Source organism: Lissotriton vulgaris, chromosome 5, assembly GCF_964263255.1.
Source record: "Lissotriton vulgaris chromosome 5, aLisVul1.2, whole genome shotgun sequence".
Classification (NCBI taxonomy): Eukaryota; Metazoa; Chordata; class Amphibia; order Caudata; family Salamandridae; genus Lissotriton; species Lissotriton vulgaris.
In genome coordinates this window covers 102,659,081-102,677,081 of record NC_141693.1, presented here as the reverse complement: position 1 = coordinate 102,677,081, position 18,001 = coordinate 102,659,081, and the positions used below count along the sequence as shown (strand labels likewise).

The 18,001-nt window shown below is 48.2% G+C and overlaps 1 protein-coding gene across 1 annotated transcript in view; it reads right to left on the bottom strand.

Annotated features, from left to right (window-relative positions):
• TRAF1 (TNF receptor associated factor 1) overlaps positions 1-18,001 on the bottom strand; it is a 239,901-nt gene that overhangs the window by 207,335 nt on the left and 14,565 nt on the right. The window contains exon 2 of the mRNA XM_086920989.1: positions 3,910-4,434. Coding sequence (XP_086777115.1) covers positions 3,910-4,118 — 209 coding nt within the window. The 5' untranslated portion in view covers positions 4,119-4,434. The remainder of the gene's footprint in view (positions 1-3,909; positions 4,435-18,001) is intronic.

Below are 18,001 nucleotides of genomic sequence, written 5' to 3'. Positions count from 1 at the left end.
ACCCCATCAGAGTAGCAATACAATAGAAAAACAAAGCAGACGACAGGAACCAAGCTCGTGCCACTCCCAGCGCCACCCACTCCCAACCATCCTCTATCACAGACCCAGAAAGGAAAACAGTACAAGAAAGGGCAGAAAAGTGAGAAAAAGGCCCATAGAAACTAAATAAGAGAAATAAAATCTACCCCCCCACCCTACACCAATGCGGAGGCTACGGCCTACCCCCCCCCGACAATGTGCCTGTCGCCCCATAAAGAACCCGAAATGTAGTAAGAGTAAAGGAAGAGAAAGAAAAAAGAAGAAAATAATAAAAATATACACTCTGAGATATAGAGAGTGAGACTAGACCATTCTAATCTGCGACTCCCAAAAACTACCAGGGAAGCGGGAGGAGGAGCCAATCCAAACAGTCCCAGCCCCTCAGTCAGGAACACTATCCCCACTCAATTTGCAACTACTAAGAGTCAGGCATTAATACAAAAACAGTTAGGGGAAAGTCAGTATATCGTGTGCGACTTAAACAAGTATGTACCACTCCCAATCCCGGTCCAACCAGCCAAGCAACCGACTGCGTAAATAGAACCTAGCCCTGACCCGATCTAGTACAGACCCCAGATCGAAGCACACAAAGAAGGCCCACCCCCACCCAGACAAAGGACCAACATGGCCGCATACTGAAGGAGAATAAAGCAGTCCCACAAAATGGCCATCGAGCGTCACCAGTAAATCCTTCGTCCTGAGCAATCAAGTTCCATAGTCCATCAGGAAAATATGAGGTCTCCGGAGCGCAGACTGAAGGCAACAATAGGAAAACCACCGAGGGGGCCAGCTGTTGCGAGTCCCGGGCATGAGGCAGTAACATTGTTTCAGGCGGCAGAGTGTCAAGCCCCGGAGACAAAGGAAACAAAGTATCGCAAACACACACACTGGTCGGCCGGTGGCAGGCATCCATAGAGACAGGGAAAGTCACGGCTTCTCCTCCCGTAAAGAGCGACACTGTACCCCTCGTAGGTTCAAATGGAGACAGTCCCAGGGTCGGTCGGCCCCCCGCAGTATGTCCCTCCGTAGATCAGCCGCCATAGTGTCGAGGCAATCACTCAGCGCTCGAAAACCCACCCTCATTTCCGTCCTAAATTCGGTCAGGGCGGTCAGGATAGTTTTGTAAGAGAGCGGTGGTTGGGGCTTCCCGCCGTCACGTTCCCGGAGAGGAACGAGCAAACTGGCCCTCAGGTCTCTTCGGGCAACATCACCGGCAAACCGGGACAGGTGCTCACCCCCATTCTCCGAGGCAGCAGACCCCATCCTGGTGGTCGAGGCACAGCGCAAACTTCAATGCGAGTGTAGCGCGGTCCAACAGCAGCACAGGGCTCCAAGCACGTAAAATCAAGGGAGATCGAGCCGTCAACACGGGGGACTGCGGGGCTACCGGCCGCACACCAGGTCGAGGGGGCAGGCATTAAACATCATCCCAACATGGCCGTGTGCTCCTTCTCTCTCCCCACCAGCCTCAGACAAAGACGCTCTGTTCGAAATGCATCTTGAGGGGTAATAGATCACAGGGCGCCAGTCGCGGCGTTCCTCAGCAGGCTGCACAACAAGGGGTCCGAGTCGGGAGGAGAGTGTCACCCTCACAGCATCGGCGAATCCCAGGCAGATCGGCCGCCTCTCAGCCTTCCAGACTCGGGGACGTGCGGTGGCGTAGTCCCGGGGCCAGGGCTCGATGTCGTCACTCAGTTATTTCCGGCTGCCGGGCGAGCTGAGAGGCCCGGGAAAGTCGATAACAATGTTGCAAACGTGACACAATTATTGCACCTCTACTCGGCGACAAATGAAATTATGCGACTGTGTGCGCACAGTTAATGAATACCTCCATCAACTACAGGTGTACCCTGCAAGGAGTACAAAGTGACATTACTCTTGTGTAACAAAAACTACACACAGCCCTGGTAAAACAGGCCTGGGTGCACAAAGGCTGACTCGTTGATCTTGTAACGTATATTTATCATATAGTTTTCTTTACTGAGCGCAGGCCATTGCATTATATCAGAAAAACACAATATTAGAATACAATACAGTGAACAGAACTGGGTGAATAACAGAGAAGTGATGAGGATAAAGACGCAGCTCTGAACACACATCTAATATAAATAATGCACAGATGCACAGGAAGCAATATGCATATGTATTTTACACGAGAGAAGACTAAAGTGTTTGCCAATTTTCCCTTTCCAGTAGTTTAGTAATGTAATGTTTAGGAGAGAGATGCATGCTGGGATGGGCTGGTGGTAAAGCATTCCAGTCCAGGGCACTGGTGATTAATTTTACCTAAATCCAGATGTAGCACAAGGTGGTTTGTCTGAGACAAGTGGCTGTGATTGCAGATATTAAACAGTGGGTAGAAGTCTATCAGGCTGAGGCGGCAGAGGTGTTCAGAAGACAGGTGATGGTTGCCTCTAAATACACGTGTCCGTGGCTTGCAGAGGGCCCTGTTGGCAGCAGAGAGCTACCGACTTGGTGCTGAAAGCATGAGGCAGGGTCGAGTTCTTGGAGTTTAGATAAGGTTCAAGTGGCAAAGTTTAAAACCTTGTCAAACGCAAGAAGAGCACCGGGCAGTCCTAATACAAGAACACTGCATCAGTCCAGCTGCAGGTACCAGGGAGGTGGTTGGTGCATGAGCTGTGGAATGATCAGATGTTTGCTGGGTTTAGGAAAGGATCGCAAGCCACAGTGGCTGTGATGACAATGAAAGATTCTAGGCGCATTGAGGGGCGGACCGGAGTGCTGACGGTTCTATCAGAAGAGGTGAGTGTTAGAGAGTTAGGGGGACAGTGGAAAGAGCTGGGAAAGGTGTCGGTGGGCTGGGGTAGTACCGCTCCTCAGTTTATGATGGGTCCATCCTGAGTCAGAAGGTACCTGGCCTTTTTTTCTGACCTCTGCTCTGTCCCATATGTCACGTGGTTTCCTGTGATGTCATCATGAAAGCACAGGCTGTGTGACGCAATTTCCAGGGGGGGCAGATTTATGTTAACTGGCGCATCCCCAGGGATGCGCCAGTTAATGTGCGCCACAGTGCGCCACAGCTATGCCACCCATGGTGCAGAAACGAAATGTGGCGCATTGCTGGAGTTGCGTCGCAAGCGCGACGCAGCTCCAGCAAGGCTCGGGGGTGCCCCATCTTCACAATGCTGCTGTCAAGACCTACGCCTGCTTCAAGCAGGCGCAGGGTTTTGACGCAGCATTGGCCAGAAAGTGACTGAGTGAAATCTCATAGATTTCACTCAGCCACTTTCAGGAGGCGTTCCTGCGCAGGAACGCCCCCCCTGCGCAGGAACGCCTCCTTATGGCGCAGGGCTTTACAACGTGACGCATCTCCTAGATGCGTCACGTTGTAAATAGGACGCATTGTTTGCGCCGCCGTTGCGTCAAATAAAGTGATGCAATTGCGGCGCAAAGAGGCGCAAGGGCATCATAAATCTGCATGGTCTTTACGCTAATTACCCTGCCTCGTTTTGGGCCCTGAATGCAGGCACGTATGGTGCTCCTGGAAAACTGACCCTTGCATCTTCCTTGGAGTACTGCTGGAATTATAAAATATCATGGTAAGTAACCAAATAAATGTCCTTAATGATCATTATAATTTTATGAAAAGGTTATGATAAAAAAACATACATTTAGCCCAATCGTGGTTTAAATCTACGTGCATAAATACATTTCTGATTTTTGTCAATGGGGCTCACTGCAGCAACAGTTATGACAGTGTTTTTACGACCTCCTAGAACTTCTACTTTGAAACGCTGAGTCAGGTGACTCCCCTCGGGCTGCGTCGACATAAAAGAGCATCTTTTAGACACACTGAAAGCACACATTACTGCCTGGCAGCCACGCACCCGGAGGGCACCTGCCACCTACCTCAGAATCCAGGCGAGACACGCCGAGCAGTACCTGTGCCCGCACAGGCTCTGCTGCGCCCTCTTCAGGACGTTGTTGCAGTTGCAGCACAGGTATTTTTGCCCAGGTGCCTCGTCGCAGACACTGGTCGGGTATCCGAATGGAAACTCGTTCTCAACGGGGAAGGACGATGCCCAGCGCTGTGGTGCCCGGGTGGACTTCTCGGCCATTGCATGTGAAGGCTGAAGACCACCCCCTGCCAAGGATGGGGGCAGTCAACGAATGAAGAATGTGCCACGCCCTCCAGTAGTTCTCAAGTGCACTAGACGTAAAGGACCGGCGGTGACGTGAACAGTTCTCTGTCCTCCTGGGTACCACGAGCAGAGCTGTGTCCCACAGGGCGGCTGCTGGTCTGCATGTTTATAGAGCGCTCACCACGCGCCCCGTGGGGCAGGCAGGAAACTACGCCAAGTTCCCCGGGCTCCCACGCGCTGGGGTTTGCCTTCTCACTCTTGCTTCCCGACAGCCGAGGGTGCAGTCTGATGGCTAGAACAGCAATTAAAAAACACACATATTATTCACTTGTTAGTGCAATTTATTTATCTCAAGCAGGTGCTCTTTAAGCTCGTCAACGTTACAGAGCCATGCCGAATAAAAGTTTATGTAAAATTAAAATCACCTAAGATCTGCAGAACACTGCTGATACAAACAGCTCCAAAGAAAAGAGAGTGAAGTAAAGCTTTCAAAAATCTACGAATAAACACTAGCTGGCTATAACTCATTGTACTGCTAAGGTTAAAAAAACTTTACAGGGTTGGTTCCTCGCATGTACAGCTGAGTTCCTTTTTTTAACCCTTTATCGCTCTCATCTTGTGGTGGACTTGATATAGTCTTTCTAGCCCATCCTTCCTGGATCTAAAAAAGGCAAAGTGTGCTCTATAGCGGTCTGCTGTCTGTGGCAGCAATTAACACTCGTATATACATATAAATAAAATAATTTTTAAAAATATATATATATTTTGACAAAGGCTTCTGCAAAGCCGAAACGCGCCTCTCCTGTCGTGGGGTCGTGGGAGACCCGAGAAAATTAAAAGGCCATATTCCTACAGCCTCGAGTGCGTGCCTTCTTCGTTGAAGCAGGATTGTATCTTTGAGATATATATATATATATAGATATATATATATCTATATATATCTATATATATATAGATATATATATATATATATATATATCTATATATATGTATATATATATAGATATATATATATATATATATATATATAGAGAGAGAGAGAGAGAGAGAGAGAGAGAGAGACTGTTCTGGTTGTTTTGACCCCTAGTAAAATACACAATGTCCTGTACCTCCCTCACTAAAATGTATGGCTAAACCTGAAAGGGCATCTGAAGCCACTGGTGAGTGTAGGTACTCAATAGGTCATGATACTGTCACTCATTCTTACACTCACTCATCCACTCATTTTTGTATTCACCCTCTTCCACAACGGAAAACACATACAAACCCAACAAATATGCGCAAGTTACAATAAGAGTTAAAGTAAAAAAAAAAACACGCCACCACTTAAATGTGGCGGCCATATACTTACAACAAAGAATACAATGAATCTTTGCAGCAGCTGTCTTGCAGTGGCATCGAAAGTAGCGTATTGTTGTTTTAAAGTTCCAAAATGGCCGCCACGTTTAGAAGCAATGTATTGGACATTTGGGCGTTCTAAAACAATGACACACTATACATGGTACTATTTGCAGATGGCTTCTCAGTAAACATCGTGCTGGGTCCACAGTGGCGGCTCCTCCGCCGTGGCGGACGAGCATCGCCCCCAGCCTCAAAACGGTAGGAACGGAAAAACAAAACAATAATAAACAGGTTTTCTTATTGTTTTATTTTTCCCTTCCGCTTTCCTTACGAGTCTTGGGGGCGGGGTCTAGCGGGTGACAGGCACTGAGGGGAGAGGCTGGTGCACTGTCTTTACTGTACATGGCGGTTTGGCCGGCCGTCTTAGGCCAGCGAACCCGTCATGCGCACTGAAGCTCTCTCCCACCCCATCTGCGTTGCTGGGTGGGAGAGTACAGGCATAGTCTCCAAGTCTCCCTAGGAGCGCAAATTTAGAGCACTCAGGCCAATCCTGAGGCTGCTCTCATGAAATGAGAGCAACCTCGGAATTGGCCGCGGTGGAGTCTGGGAGCCTGTGCCTGCAAGAAGAGGAGCAGAACAGTGCAATGCGTCCGGCTGCAGGTACGTTTTCTTTTATTTACTTATTTTTTTTATTTTGTCCCATGACCCCTGCTAGCCCGCTACGCCACTCCTTAACAACACAGGCCGCTACCGGAAAGGTATTGTGCATAGTGTATCATTGTTGTGCCGATCTAGGATGGTGGACACAATACTTCTAAACGTGGAGGCCATCTTATACTGGTAAAACAATGATATGCTATGGACAATATCATTCCAAGATAGTCACCCGAAACAGACGCAGAGGTCAAGTGAAGTGTGGTACACAGCAGATGAAATGAGGGCAAGCAAATGGTATGTTACCTCTGTCTGGGTAGCTGAAGGAGCCTCTAAAAACACAAACAAAATAAAAATGGAGGAGGAGAAAATGAAAGAAGGCCTATGAAAGGTAAGAATGAGAAAGTAAAGGACTGGCCCACTAGCCCTGGTACTGAAGTGCAATCATTTTTAGGTGGATGTGCATATGTGATTAGGTCAAATGAAGACTCTCACAGGTCAGTAGAGTCAATAACTGAAGTGAAGTGGGCTGGCCATTTGCCCATTTCACTGGGCAAATGGCCACTGAAGCAGAATGGGAACGATACTCGAACAGAACAATGGCAAAAAAGGCCTGGCCTAAAGCCTCTCTGTGCTAGTATATTTATATGTGTATATATATATCAGGCAATCAATCAAGTAGATTTATATAGCGTGGCTCATTACCCAATATGGTATGCAGGCGCTTGAGGGGCATGATGGTTCAGGCGACTCAGTTGAACAACGAAAAACAAAGGGTGGAGGGGGGCCCTAGGGGAGAAAATATTTATAGACCTGCTTGTATCTTGTCCCCCAACTAAACAATAAACCACATGAAAGATACCAAGGGTCTTACTAATTGTGTTCGCGATTGGAACCTGTTAGTGTCCCAAACCACATATACCAAGAGGTTAGTTAAGAGATATCCACAAGAGAAGAAAGGGAAACAAGTGTAGTAAGAAAAGAAAAAGTGTACCCATCAGCCCACACAATAGTGGAACTTCGTCATCTGGGTTTTTTTTTTAAACAGCTGGTGTCTAGTTAGCTCTTCCACAGGAGAAATCCTGAGGCTAGCTGAACTTAGACCCACAGGCTGTACCATCAACTGAAACCGATGAGAGTTTTTGAGGGCTGAAAGGGCAAGTTGCAGTGCTCAAAAGTTGTGAAAAAATGAATGAAAGAAAAGAATGATCTTAGTGATTAAAAATACCTGTCTTCATGTCTCTAAGAAACTTTATTAGGTACGCCCATCAAGACGGTATGATTAAAAGCAGAGTGCAAATAGTCTGGAAGAAATTACTATGCACCATGAGTGATATTTGGTCAACATGTTTCAGCCCTTAAGGGCTTTCGTCAGGACCTATGATGTACACTACTGCAACACTTACCACGTGCTGTGATAGATAATTTTCATAGTGCAGACATATCCACTATTACAGTTGTATGTCTGTGTTTATCAACCTTCTCCTGTGAACAAAGTAAAGTGAAAATATGAGTAATAAAGGGGGGGTGCCCTAAACACTCAGGACCTGGGTCCGTAGGTTAGTACAAAAAAGGTTGGGTCTGAGTAAGAACAGTATCAAAGTGGTTTCAAATAAACACACACTCACCATTGAATTTGAAAATAAATCGAAAAAATGGAACAACTTTTTCCTTTCATACATTTTGGCATTTTAATCATGCAAGGTCAGAGTGCGATCCAATTGCAGCCAAAATTTAAGAGTAAACATATTATCTCCATGTAATTATAATGTCATTACATTCGGTATTCAAAAAGAAGGTGCTCTCAGTGAAAGAAAAGGGGAGGAGTAAGTGAGTGAGTGAAAGGGACAGGGTAAAGGTGTGGTGACAAAAATGATTACATCCAAATTGACGATGGCAAAACCTCTACAAGCAAATTAATGAGCAAAGGTTCCCAAAATCACATCACACATAGGTAGCAAGGATCCATCGCTTTTTTAGCTCCTATGGTGTGTAGAGTGGAAGCATTAATTTGCTTGTAGAGGTTTTGCCATCGTCAATTTGGATGTAATCATTTTTGTCACCACACCTTTACCCTGTCCCTTTCACTCACTCACTTACTCCTCCCCTTTTCTTTCACTGAGAGCACCTTCTTTTTGAATACCGAATGTAATGACATTATAATTACATGGAGATAATATGTTTACTCTTAAATTTTGGCTGCAATTGGATCGCACTCTGACCTTGCATGATTAAAATGCCAAAATGTATGAAAGGAAAAAGTTGTTCCATTTTTTCGATTTATTTTCAAATTCAATGGTGAGTGTGTGTTTATTTGAAACCACTTTGATACTGTTCTTACTCAGACCCAACCTTTTTTGTACTAACCAAAGTAAAGTGAAAGACACACAAAAAGAAACACAATACATAAATCTAGTCACAATCCAACATATAAAATGTATTGATACTCTGTGTGTCTGTTTTAGTTTCACCTTCCAACTCACCCAATTTTGTAGGGAGGAAATGCCTCACCTCACCTGGCACTCGCTCAGGACACTGGAGGCCACGTGCTGAAATTTTCAGAATGATATAAGATTATTTCTAATGTTATTTGGACTTATATGCCAAATCCTTATTATGTGACAGAAAGCAGATAGGGGGGTTTTTGGGTTCTAAACGAATAAGGCCACTATATCAGTGACAAAAGCCATATAATCTTCAAGTGTGAAAAAAAGAAGAGAATTTCTATGAGCAAATTAACTTATACATGAAAAGAATGTTTTTAAAGTCTCCATGTTTACAGGAGATGGTATCTGTAAACAAGTAAAAGTCAAACAGGTATTAAGTGATATCTTCATATGAGAAGGTAATCTAACTCTAGTTTGCTAGATATAGTTTAGTCTGAGTTCAAATAACTAAGCTCGTGAAACTACCTACCAGCAACACACAGCACACACTCACCTCTCCGTTGTTACCTCGGTCTGGCAGCTGAGCCGAGGGGGAGGTGGTGTTGCTGCGTGGAGCTGGGGCTTATTAAGCTACAACGCGGACCTGAAAGGAAACTGCATTTAATAAGCAAAAGCTTATGATACGTTCGTTGTTTCCAATGAGAGACGCCTAAAAAGGCGACTCATTTAATAGGTTCTGCTGTAAGAGCAGACACGTCTCTCCATTGGTGCAATATCTGTGCCCAAGTAACCAACTGCAACAGCGAGAAAGTTATTTATCAGATCACTTGCCCGTGTATGCTGAGATATATAGGAATGACAACGAGAAAGATTAAACTGCGCATACAGGAGCACAAAAACACAATCAGGCGCAATAAACAAGCGACCCGGTTGACATCTCACTTTCTCACAATGAAACATCTTGCAGACGATCTACAGTGGGTCATTTTGGAACAACCCTTCATACCCCAACACGTCAGTGACATTTCCCAATTCTTATTGAGGAAAGAACAAAAATGGATTTACAAACTGAAATGTGATACCGCAGGGTTGAATGATGACATCCCATGGATGCAGCTGTAAACACCGATTATGTCTTTAAAGGACCTATTCACCTGTAGTTTCACATTTCCAAAAAAAACGCATCGTTCCACAATAATTTCTGAGGGTTATGAGATATGCATTACTAACTCTGTTTCCGAGTTCGGAGGACACCAGGGTTTAGATCTTACTTTCTGGAACACTAAAAACTAATTCATTATGGTTTATTCAATATCAAACTAGAGTTTGTAATGCAATGAAGTGTGGAAAATTAATTCGTATTGATAAACATTGTCTGCGCCATCTTGCCTTTTTCCCAATGCCACACTTTCGTCGCACACGGCAGCCAGTTTAGATGCCTTGATCAGACCCCCTCTCTGCACGCCGCCGATCCTCAGCGCGGCTCTCCACCCTCACAAACATCTCCCCCACGCACTGGTCCCCCCCCCTTTCTCCCTCTCTCATGCATGTGCCATAAAACCTCCTCCATCTGCGCTGCTCTTCCCTGGGAATCACACCCCGTGCCTGCCTGACACCTCCCTTTCTTTCTATGCGCTATCACACCCTCTGACTAGGCGTGGGCGGAAAATCCGTTCCGCTCGCGGATTTTGCGGATTTTCGGGAAATCCGCAATCCGCGAGATTTGCGAATTTCCCGCAAAATCCGCAAATCCGCGAGCAGCGGATTTTGCTCGCACTGCTCGCACTGTTCGCGTGAGTTCGCGCCCCGCGAATAAGTGCAAAATTGCAGAAATACGATCTTAGCAAAACTGAAAGTAACTACTTACCAGGTTCAAAAGTTCAGGCTCATCATTAGTAGCCATTTCCTGGAGTGCTTCCTGAGGGGCCCCTCCAGAGTTCAGTTGCCAGTTGAAACTATTATGTGACCCTGCTCTGAACCTCAGAATAGTTACACATATGCCACAAAGGTCCTGAATTACAGCTAAGGGAGACAAGCAGGAGCCAGGCTGGAAGTTAAAATCCATTAATCAGCCCCTAATTCATTATTGTCAGTTGGGGCAGGGCAGGTGTTGTAACTAATTTTGCAACAATGAAAGCACTTAGCAAGTGCAAAAGATCACTAATCAGGGCGCACTAAGGAAGCAGGTGCCAGCTAAAAAAATATTCTGTGACACATGAATCAGCCCCAAATTAATTCAGGTCACTTGAGGCAGGGAAGGTGTGCTTTGCTTTGCCGAAAATAATGTACACTGGACAACCAGAGGGTGTGGTGATGAAACAGAGGGTGGCATGGGTGGGCCAGAGGGTGGCATGAGTAGTCAGAGAGTGGCAGTGGTGACAGAGAGTGGCAGTGATGAAGAAGAGTGTCCCAAACAGGCTGGACACGTAGAAACAACAAGTTCGCGAAACTTGCGACCCGACAGGTAAGTTCGCAATTTGCGAAAGTGTACAAAACCCTCGCGAACTGGCAGAAACACGGGCGAACACAAAAAAAAAAAAAATCCGCAAATTCGCGGGAATTCGCGGATTTTGCGGATTGCGAATCCGCAAATCCGCAAAATTCGCGAACGCGAGATCCGCAAAATTCGCTCATGCTTACCTCTGACACCCCTCTACCTCCGTGTCCGATTGTCCAGGCCGGTCCCAGGCTATCACCTAGCCCGGCGGATGCAGTTTATGGCCCCAACTATAAAGAATCGCCCCTCTTCAAAGGAGTTACATTAGATCAAGGCCCCCACCCCATGAGATCCGTCACACCACACGCATTCCGGGAATCGGCGGAATGCCCTGCTGTTGCTGTCGTCAGATGACAGACCTGTATTGTGATTGGGGAGGGGATTCACACTGTAAGGGTGCGTGGGAACGGGTCTGAAACGGAAGATTCCGGGGATGTCTTTCATACTTCAAAGTACCTTTATTGTAATAAAGAATGTCTTCCTGCCATAAATGCGTGTATAAGAGGCCAGGCCTCAGAGATGCAGTTAGAGCACCTCGAGAAGATACCCTGTGGTCTGATCTGATGTGTTCTCCTCCGGAGAGAATAAACCTTTGTTTCCCGCCTTCCAGTCTCCAGCGCCTGCCTCTTCATTGAATTATACTTTGTGGGATAAGAGGCGACATCGCCGGGCAATACTTAAAGTCATTTCGGTCGTTGATTGCCTTCCTGCTTTACAATTGGCGTCCCAAGCGTGGGGCCCATCAGCGACACGTGGATCCAGTGGGAGAGGTCCTGACGACAGAGTGAACGACTGCAACGATCGGGAGAGCTCCTGTCCGATAGACACTCGTCTGACAGCCGATCATCCGAACTTCACTGGTTTCAAACTGACCTCTCTCGAGTGATCTACGGTCCTGACTGGGAACCATCAGGAGTGCCGCGGCAATATCGGAGATTGGAGGACGATCGGGCGCTGGACGCGGAAGACGAGAAACAGCCCATGCGGTCCGGGTAAGGTCGTGTAAAAACGACAAATTGCGAAACGATGATGGTTCTTTGAGACATTCGCTGCTTACAAACGAGGAAGAGTACAAATACTCTATCTTCCTTTGTGGACAGTGAAGGGTGGGTAACGCAGACTTTTGTCCCCCTTTGTAATCTGTCGTGCCTATCTTTTCTCCCCACTGTTTGTTTGATTGATTGATTGTCAGAGTAGCTGCCTTTTCTTTGATTGTCAGAGCAGCTCCTTTTTGAGGCATTCCCTGTCCGCAAACGGTGAGGGATAAAAAGAGTCTCTCTCCCTTTGCAGATAGTGAAGGATAGGTAACGCGGACCTTTGTCCCCCTTTGTAATCTGTCGTGCCTATCTTCTCCCCACTGATTGTTTGTTTGGATCTAGTTCTCTTGAAGCATTCACTGTTTGCAAACAACGTAGAATAGCAATATTCTGTCTAGTCTTTGCAGGTAGTGAAGGATAGGTAGTGCGGACCTTTGTCCCCCTTTGTAATCTGTCATGCCTATCTTCTCCCCACTGAGTGGTAGCTGATTCAACCCGGACCGCTTGTTAGAGGTGGATCATCCAGTCCCACTGGAAGGCACCCATAACAAGGACATGTTCACAAAGCATGGATTAGTCGCTATAGCATATAGCAAATTACGGCACAGGTATACGAAGAAGGAGCCCCAGAGTCAATGGCCACTGATAGGATCCTTTGAAGAAAGCAAACTAGACCCATTAGATGAAGTTCTAAAAACTCGTAGAACGACACCGACCATGCTAGACAGCGTTGGCCTGTGGCGCAAAGAAGCTGTACAGCGGAAAAAGAAAGAGGAAGCTAGGATAGACAAGGAGCTACGTAAAGCAGCTCACCTAGCCGCAAAGAAAGTAGAGGAAGAGATAAAGGAGAGAGAGGAAGCTAAGCGGAAACGAGAAACCGAAACATCGAGTCAGTGTCCCGTTAGAACACCCTCTGCGCTCTACCCTGAATTACCCTCGAAACAGCGAACCAACGATGACCTCTTATTAGGTCCTCCGATCATCTACATGCCCCCTCCATATGCCCCTTCCCAACCTTCAGCGCAACACTCGCTGCCCCCAAGCACAGGCGAGAGTAGCACCAGGGCCTCGGCCCCCATGGCCTCCGCGCCAGCCGAACCCCTTGTACCAGATATAAAACAAACAGCAATATTAGATGACCACGAGGCCCGAAAGACAGATCTCACGAGAACGAACAGGTTGAACAAAGATGAGCGAGCAGGGATTGACAAAGTAGTCAGGACACTAGTAGAACGAAAGGAGAGTGAGGAGCACATCATGGATATGTTCAACTCATATGCAGGAAGCCACAGACGACACTTTGTCGTACAACTGTGTTATTACGTCCTAAATACTTATGAGGACCGATACCGAGACAAAGGTCCCGAGAGCCTAACGGCTCTGTATAGAAAGGTCGATATCGGGGATGAGGGCGAGTGTGACGTGACGGACCTCCTTGCGCGTACGCTTGAGGTTTTCCGCCACCTCACTGAATCAGAGTTGGAAGCTAAACCTGCGACACCTGTAGCGACCGAACCACGAATAGAGCAACCTAGCACCATGATGCCGATAAGAGAGGCTGCCCCCTACTGGGTCCCCCCACGAGGTCAGGGAACACACGATGATGTCAACCATCAGGATGCACGAGGAAGGGTAGTGTACAACTGGGTCTACCAACCATGGGATCGGCAGGATATTCTGACGTTCCGAAAATCTCTGCCTGATTTACGGAAAAACCCCACTGCCTTCTACACTGAACTAGGTACAGCCTTAGGTTCCACTATCATGACCCTAGCGGACATCGATTTGTTCTTCGGGTTATGTCTGCCAGCTGATGTGTGGAAGCAGATCCGCAAGGTCGACCACCTTGAGCTGTTCGGATATACCTGGAGACAACTCGATGAGATCGACAAGCAACGAGGAGCCGGACAGAAACCCGTAACGGCTATTCTTGAACTCCCGGACAAGATCGTCCAGAAACTCAAAACCCTGATTCCCGAGAAGAAAATAGACTGGTCAATAGTGACGGCCTGTAGACAGAAACCGCAAGAAGACGCCTCGGAATACTTCTCTAGGTTCGAAACGGTGTTCTCCGACTACAGCGGCCAAGATATGACCACTGCAACCGGACACCACTTGTTCATCCAGAACTTTGTGAAGGGTCTGGTGGAAGAGGTTTCTCAAAAACTGCAGGCGAGCGAAAGCAGCTGGGCAGCCTCTAAACCCGCGGCTATCCTCCAGATGGCCCAATACTATGAACATCAGAAGAATGAGAACGACAGGGCATCCGAACGAAAAAAGAAGGAGTTGAAAGAGAGGGTTATGATAGCTCAACTGCAGGGGGTGACGATAGGTAGGGAACCCTCCAAAGGAAACTACCAGTCGACAGCCCCTAAGAATACACCCTCCAGAGAACGAACTTCCGTACCCTATGCAGGTCGTAGGGATTTAGACGAAAACCAATGCGCGTTTTGTAAGGGATATGGTCACTGGAAGTCACAGTGCCCGGCCCTCCATGAAATGAACAAGAACCGAGAGGCTAGGGACGGGACAAACGGACAAAAGAACAGGGACCAGGGACGGGGACACACCAATGACGCTAACTATGACAGATCAAACCGACCTAACACATTTGACCGCCCACGACAGAATCAGTATCAGCAGTCCGATTGCGGAAACGCCCACGACTTCGCATAGGACAGCCAGGGACAAGGGAGGGATCCAGTCGAGCTTTGTGTTGACCAGCAAGGTCCTTATGTCACTGCTAAGGTCCTGGGTACGAAGTCCCCATTTTTGGTGGACACTGGGGCAACACGTAGTGCGTTATCTAAACGACTGATTCCAAGGGCACCCTTGTCTGGCTCACACGTGACATCAATAAGCTTTGATGGAACGCCCTCTACTAATCCCTTATCTACACAGATTCCCTTTGACTTAGAGAACAACATCACAGACACGACCTTCCTGCTATCTTCCAACACCCCCGACGCCATTATGGGTCTTGACCTCCTGAAGCACTTTCGAGCCACCATTCGATGTTCCCCAGACGGGGTACGAGTCATACTGTACGATAACCAGAATCTGTTCAGGCCTTGTCCCACCCGACGCATGTTTTCCATCACTGACGCTGACTTGTCCTTACTAGACACATTACCCTCGTACCTTTGGGCCAAGACCGACTCAGACGTAGGACGCATGATGATAGACCCTGTGCACATCACTGTACGGTCAGACGCTATGCTCCCAAAGCTTCCACAGTATCGGATATCGCCCGAGGGCGAGAAGGCATTGGTAGAAATCATTCAGTCCTTAGTCGATGCAGGAGTGGTAGAGGAAGTAGTCAGTAACATCTGTAACAGCCCTATCCTACCCATTGTTAAGAAGCAAGGCGAGGGAGATGAGAAGGCTTATTGCTTCATTATTGACCTCCGAGAAGTGAACAAAGTAGTTGTACCTCAGTACCCAGTAGTCTCCGACATCACCACTATCTTGACCCTGATCCCCCCCCACTGCCACTGTCTTCACTGTCATAGATCTCAAAAATGCTTTCTTTACCATCCCCATCCATCCAGACAGCCGATACCTCTTCGGCTTCACCCTAAAGGCCCGTTCATATAGATTCTGTAGAGCACCCCAGGGCTACACTGAGAGCCCCAGCATCTACAGCCAGGCTCTCAAGAGACAGCTGGATGCAGTCCAGCTTCCAGACGGAGTGGTGTTGATCCAGTATGTCGACGACATTCTCCTGGCTGCCGACACCACTCCACTTGCCATCGCAGCCACCATCCAACTCCTGCACTTCCTCGCGGAGAACGGTCACAAGGTCTCCAAGAAGAAGTTGCAGTTCTGCCAACCCCAGGTGACATACTTAGGCCACCTCCTGTCCAAAGACGGGAGGAAGCTCACACCCGATCGGATCCGGGCCATCCTAGAGACCCCTGTTCCCAAAACTCAGAAACAAGTTCGCTCCTTAGTAGGTCTCACGTCCTTCTGTCGGCAGTGGTTGCCAAACTTTAGTCTCATAATCAAACCCCTACTCTCTCTGTTAGCTAAGGATGTTCCCTTCCCACTCCCTTGGACCCCTGAGTGCCAATCCTACTTTCAAGAACTACGAGATGCCCTTTGCTCAGCCCCTGTCCTAGGAACCCCCGACTACACCAAGCCCTTCTCCCTCTTCACCCACGAAAGGGAGGGGTGCGCTTTGTCTGTCCTAACACAGCCCATGGGTCCCAAACAACGCCCTTGTGCCTACTTCTATGCCACTCTTGACCCCGTAGCCAGAGCTCTGCCCACCTGCCTTCGAGCGGTAGCTGCTGCTGCCGTCTCTATCCGACAAAGTGAGGGGATCGTACTTTCGAATTCCCTCACTGTGCTGGTCCCCCATGCTGTCGACACCCTCCTGAACCAGACCAAGACTCAGCACCTGACTAGCGCACGACTGACTGGTTACGAATTGACTCTGCTTGCACCCCACATCACACTGAAACGATGTACCACTTTGAACCCCGCCACCCTGTTGCCTCTCCCTGATGACGATCCCAATGTGTCCCCTATGCATGACTGTGTGACCCTCACGGACGAGCAAACTAGAAGTAGAGCCGACCTCCGTGAAACTGCTATCCCAGACCCTGACGGAGAGCTATGGGTAGACAGCTCGTGCATTAAGCTCCCCGACGGTACGACCTCAGCTGCCTATGCAGTCACCACAGCCCGGACGGGCCGCATCACCCAACGGTCCGCACAAGCAGCAGAACTGATTGCCCTCACACGAGCATGCATCCTAGCAGCAGGCACAGTCGCAAACATTTACACTGACAGCCAGTATGCCTTCGGGGTGGTTCATCATTTTGGGCTCTTATGGAAGTAAAGGGGATTCCTGACTTCACATGGCACACCCATACTTCATGGAGATCTAGTCTCTGCCCTGACCGAAGCAGTCCTCCTCCCCAAGCGGTTAGCGGTGATCAAATGCCAGGCGCACAAGAAAGTAACAGATCTCATTGGACAAGGGAACGCACTAGCTGACATCACAGCCCGAACCACAGCCGAGAATAGGACGACCACACGCATGTACGTGACTAGGTCACAGACGGAGAAATGGAAGGACGCTAGAGAACACATTAGGGACATACAAATGGCCTGCTCCCCCCAAGAACTGACTGAATGGGCACGGGTGGGACTGAAAGATGATGAAGGCTGCTGGCTGACAAAAGACACAAACAAATGGCTGCTACCCAATGCCTACTTGATCCCCATACTGACTGTGGCCCATTCCCCAGCACACATAGGATCTGCTCCCATGATTGAACTCATCACCCGAGTCTGGCACAACGACAAGATTCCCGACTCTGCTAGACGCCTAGTTCAGCAATGCTTGATCTGCTTGCCACACAACCCAGGGAAAGGAACTGTTGTCCCTTGGGGTGGGTTCGGGGTCCCCGACCATCCCTTTGAAGTCCTACAGATGGACTACATTCAGCTAGAACGTTGCCTGGGTTTGAAGTACGTCCTTGTTGTCGTGTGCGCCTTCAGCAAATGGGTGGAGGCCTATCCCACACGCGACAACACTGCCATGACCACTGCCAAAGTCCTGTTAAAAGAGTTTTTCCCCCGATATGGCCTTTGTCGGATTTTATGGAGTGACAACGGCCCCCACTTCATATCCAACTTATCCTAAAAGGGTTGGGTGTAAAACTGAAATTTCACGCAGTCTTCCACCCCCAATCTGCAGGCCTGGTCGAGCGACACAACGCCACACTCAAGCTAAAAATCTCTAATATTGTTGCCTCCACCGGACCGAAGTGGCCTGACGCCCTCCCATTGGCATTGCTATCGATGCGTTCCACCCCCACTAAGCACCACTTGACCCCCTACGAAGTAGTATTCGGGCGGCCAATGAACATTTGGGCCGCGCCTAGGCCAACTTCGATCCATGACGTCCCAGACGTCCTAATGTCTGATTAT